Source organism: Hordeum vulgare, chromosome 1H, assembly GCF_904849725.1.
Source record: "Hordeum vulgare subsp. vulgare chromosome 1H, MorexV3_pseudomolecules_assembly, whole genome shotgun sequence".
NCBI lineage: Eukaryota > Viridiplantae > Streptophyta > Magnoliopsida > Poales > Poaceae > Hordeum > Hordeum vulgare.
The window spans coordinates 345558926-345563397 of record NC_058518.1 but is presented as its reverse complement, the minus strand read 5'-3'; the positions used below and the strand labels follow the sequence as shown (position 1 = coordinate 345563397).

General features: G+C 48.6%; 2 protein-coding genes across 2 annotated transcripts; one reads left to right on the top strand and one right to left on the bottom strand.

Annotated features, from left to right (window-relative positions):
* Positions 1–379: 379 nt before the first annotated feature.
* LOC123435363 (probable glutathione S-transferase GSTU6) lies at positions 380–1469 on the bottom strand. The gene is made up of 2 exons (XM_045115566.1): positions 1089–1469; positions 380–991 (listed from the first exon to the last, which is right to left on the bottom strand). The coding sequence occupies exons 1-2, from the start codon at positions 1410–1412 to the stop codon at positions 605–607; spliced, it is 711 nt and encodes a 236-aa protein (XP_044971501.1). The 5' UTR covers positions 1413–1469; the 3' UTR covers positions 380–604.
* Positions 1470–1929: 460 nt separating this feature from the next.
* On the top strand, positions 1930–3007 carry LOC123435347 (probable glutathione S-transferase GSTU6). The gene is made up of 2 exons (XM_045115565.1): positions 1930–2329; positions 2414–3007. Exons 1-2 carry the CDS (start codon positions 2006–2008, stop codon positions 2801–2803), a joined length of 714 nt encoding a protein of 237 aa, XP_044971500.1. The 5' UTR covers positions 1930–2005; the 3' UTR covers positions 2804–3007.
* Positions 3008–4472: the final 1465 nt, after the last annotated feature.

The following is a 4472-nucleotide window of genomic DNA, read 5'->3' as shown; positions in this document are numbered from 1 at the left end:
AGCGCACCCTATGTGACCTGCTCGTCAAACTGCCTCTCCACTCCCCACACGGTGGGGCGCGACGGATCGCTCGTGGGTCCGGCTACTGTACATATTTGTATGTACACAACGCGGAAAAACGCCAATCGTTGCGGATGGGCGGACGACGTCTCGTTTGAAAAAGGATTATCATGTTCCTTTTATGAAGGAGTATGGGGTATAATATCAGCCATCAATGCATCAAAGCAGAAATGTTATTACAAAGGGATGTAGGATTCTGTTATTTTTTTGCTAACATGGTTATATTTCTGTTGCAGAACATTTGATAATAAAACAGTAGTCAAGTCGAACCAAAGGAAGCTTGTTAGTCAACATGAGATTATTTCTCATGCATGATAAATAGCAAGACCATACCTGCTTGATATTAATATATTCCTCTTTAAAAAAATAACAAGACCATACTTGTGATTTCTTACAAACAACTTGACATCCTCTTTGGTGTCAGGATGGAAACCTCTTCATTCTTTGCATCCTTGCAACTCATGACCAGAGCTGGCCTAAACAAAAATACGCTGTAAACTGGCTACCGGGATCAACAATTTCTACATGCACTTTTGTGATTTTGTCACGACAGCAACTGGGCAACCGTGGCACCAGCCCGATGAGACTGAAGCTTCTTCAGGTACTCCGCCGCCGTGCCAACGTCCGGCACCACCGCCTTCGCCGTATCAGTCTCCCAAAACCGCTTCACCCACGCGGCCAAGAAGGGAGCCCTGCAGGCCTCAATGACCACGACGCCGAACATCTTCCGCAGCACCTCGAACCAGAGCAACTGCGAACCGACGACGAGATCGAGGTAGCCGACGGAATCGCCGGCGAAGAAGGGCTTTCCGTTGGAGCACTTTCCGAACGCCTCCTCCAGTTGGCCGATAGCCGCGAGCGTGTCGCCGACCTTCTCCGCTCTCTCCTCCTCCGTCGCCGCCCACATGATGCCCACCCACGCAGGCAAGAGCTGCAACACAAACACACCACGACTATGATGAAACCCGGCTCAAGCTCATATTCCACGGTTGAAACAGTTGGGGCAACACACACACACGCATGAACACCTTGCTGTCGGCGTAGGCGGCCCAGAAGCGAGCGGCGGCGCGGTCGTAGGGGTCGGCGGGGAGGATGGAGGTGCCCGTGGCGGCCCAGACCTCGTCGACGTACTGCACGATGGCCAGCGACTCGCAGATGGATTTGCCGTCGTGGATGAGCACCGGGACCTTCATGTGCACCGGGTTGGACTTGAGGAGGAGCTCGCCCTTGGTGAACAGGTCCTGCTCCATGTACTCGTAGCCCACGCGTTTCATCTGCAGTGCCATGCGTACACGGATCACGAACGGGCTCACCGTCAGGCCCAGCAGCTTCAGACCTCCTTCCGCTGCCATCGTTTCGTTATCAATCTGTTTTTCTCCTTTGCTCTATGTGTGCAACACTGACAGACACCGTGTTCTTCACGTTTGTGTGCCTACTAGTTCCTACGTGCGTCACCAGTGACGCAGTTGGCAGTCAAAGCACACTAGTTAGTCATCCTTTTCTCCGTGAGATGACGGTGACACATTATTTCTCTTCAGCATTTCAGTCCACCTCGAGATTCATCTGGCACACGACGTGGATGGCTTGGCTCTGCAGCTTGTTGCCGGCCCTGTCGGTTTGTCTAAGGCTCCAGTCTCCAGATGAATACTTTTGCCGAGAGCCGGCTCGCTTTCTTCTCTTCTGAAAAGTGAAAATCAGTGACAAGCAATCACCAACTTCTCTCACACCATTCCGTGGAAAAGTGTTGACCAATTGCTACGATTTAATTGCATGATATGATATGTCACTCGTGATGCACACAGACACACAGTACGGTCCCCGTGGCTGCAACTCCCCATTTCCTTCCAGGAACACCTGCTATATAAACATCCAAAAACGACGTTGTCCTCGCATTCATTTGAGTTGAGCGCACCAAACCAGAGAGAAACAGAGACAGAAGACAGCAATGGCAGCTGAAGGAGACCTGAAGTTGCTAGGCTTGTCAGTGAGCCCATTCGTAGTTCGTGTTCGCATGGCGCTGCACATGAAGGGCCTGAGCTACGAGTATATCGAACAGGACCTCTTCAACAAGAGCGAGCTTCTCCTCAAGTCCAACCCGGTGGAGAAGAAGGTGCCCGTGCTCATCCACGACGGCAAGACCATACTCGATTCGTCGGCCATCGTGCAGTACATCGACGAAGTCTGGGCCGCCATGGGGCCGTCGATCCTCCCCGTCGACCCCTACGACCGCGCCGCCTCCCGCTTTTGGGCCGCCTACGCGGACGACAAGGTTTGAGTTTTCTCGTACCTCTATCCAATCTTTCTTGTCTTTCGACTTGTGCTTACGGCCACAACAATGTTTGCGTCCTTGCAGCTGTTCTCCGCTTATGTCGGCATTAATAGAGCGACGACGAAGGTGGAGAGGGCGGAGAAGGTTAGCGAGACGGTTGCGGTGCTCGAGCGACTTGAGGAGGCATTTGCCAAGCAGTCGAACGGAAAGGCGTTCTTCGCCGGGGACTCCGTCGGGTACCTCGACCTCGCGGTGGGATGCCACTTGCACTGGCTCAAGGCGCAGCGCAAGATGTTTGGCGTGGTGTTCCTCGAGGCCGGCAGGACTCCGCTCTTAGCGGGCTGGGCGAAACGGTTCGCAGAGACCGACGCGGCCAAGGAGGTGGTACCGGACACGGACGTGGTGATGGAGTACGCCAAGAAGCGTCAGGCTTATCGTGCTGCTGTTGCTGTGGCGGCGGCGACTGCCAAGTGAAACTCTTCAGACCAGTGTGACTGAGTATCTACCACCCAAGCATAGCGAAAGCAAACTGATCACCTATGTACGTACGTGTGTATTTGGGAGTTTAGTTTCCATGTCTTCCCACGCGCTAAACGCTTGCTCAAAACAACAATTATTTGTGAGGGGCATAACAATGCGTCATATGTTAAATAACTTATGGTTCCGGCGAAAAACTTACTAACGTGAGTGTACATGGCAGTCATCAGGCCCGGTCCACCCATATTGAGGGCCCAGGGACGAGAAGATACTGAGGGCCCTAGTTCACACAGATTGAAATAATATACTACAAAAGGAAATGACCAGTACATATACTACCGTATTCTGATGCAAAGTTAATGACGAGTACATCGTTTAGATTCATGGTATCTAGAATCTAAAGAAACATTACAAACACCTTACTTATACCATCCGCAAAAAACAGCTTACTTCTACAATAAAAGAAGCCAATATTATCATACTAAGGAACACATTATGGTTCCACAAAAGATTGATTCAGACACAAAGTGTTTTTAAGATTAGATATTCTGGAAGCATCAGCAGACACAATGCTTAATAATGACCAACACAAGGAATAAAAGCACCTTAATATGGCTGGGTAGTGGTGTCTGGATCTGTGACAAGAAAATAAGGCCTCCTAGTAAACAGAATTGACGATGAACTGAAGAAAACTATCCCATGTTCCTTTCTCCTTAGCACTCTTTCCGTCTCACTAATCTAATGACTGTCGCTAGAACTAAGAACAAAAAGGAAAGACTATAAGAGACTCCACTTAGCATTGCCTATGCAGGAAAATATCAAAGCTACTTAAAATTGAATTGAGAGATAAAAGGTAAACACATACTATCACCCTGACAATTGAAGGAAACGAGTAGTATAGTTTAGCTGCTTGTGGAAGAATGGAGCTGCGTTCTTGCTTTATGTGCGTAGATGCACAAGTGCTCGGGCTGAAGGAACAGGCGGCGGTGACGGCGTAATAATGCCAATTCGGAAAGGCGAGGCGTCAAAGGAAAACGATTGAGAGGGTGTTTGGATCCAATGAACTAAAACTAGTCTGACTAAAACTAGTCTTTTTAAGAGGCTAAAGTTCCAAGCACCCCTGACTAATGAGAGGCTAAAATTAGTCGTGAGGCTAAAATCTTTTAGTCAGGGGTACCCCTACTAAAATGTGCATTAGTCCTCTCTCTCCTCATTTAATTCCTCAGGCAAGTTCTCGATTAGAGGGTTTGGAGGATAATAAATGCTCATTAACTTGATTTTAGTCTCTTTAGTATTTGGATCCAAGCATGGGTGAGCCTAGCAAGTTTTAGTCTCATTACTTTTAGTCATGCGACTAAAACGTATCCAAGCACCCTCTGAACCAGTCTGTGGATTAACGACATGTGCGGACTACAATTTTTTAGAGATAGAAGGGGTCCGCAGCTTGGACCATAAGATCAAAAATATACATGTAGCACCAATACGTGGGCTGGGGCCCCTATTATATTTCTTTGTTCATGATAATCGTTTATTATCCATGCTATAATTGTATTGATTGGAAACACAATGCATGTGTGGATACATAGACAAAACACTGTCCCTAGTAAGCTTCTAGTTGACTAGCTCGTTGATCAAATATGGTCAAGGTTTCCTGACCATAGGCAAG

What these genes read in the sequence shown, in the direction of transcription:
- LOC123435363 (XM_045115566.1), bottom strand. Translation starts at nt 1,412, where the DNA reads ATGGCAGCGGAAGGAGGTCTGAAGCTGCTGGGCCTGACGGTGAGCCCG. An exon ending in CCGCCTACGCCGACAGCAAG is followed by an intron (nt 992 to 1,088) that starts GTGTTCATGCGT and finishes TTTGTGTTGCAG; the next exon opens with CTCTTGCCTGCGTGGGTGGG.
- LOC123435347 (XM_045115565.1), top strand. Translation starts at nt 2,006, where the DNA reads ATGGCAGCTGAAGGAGACCTGAAGTTGCTAGGCTTGTCAGTGAGCCCA. An exon ending in CCGCCTACGCGGACGACAAG is followed by an intron (nt 2,330 to 2,413) that starts GTTTGAGTTTTC and finishes GCGTCCTTGCAG; the next exon opens with CTGTTCTCCGCTTATGTCGG.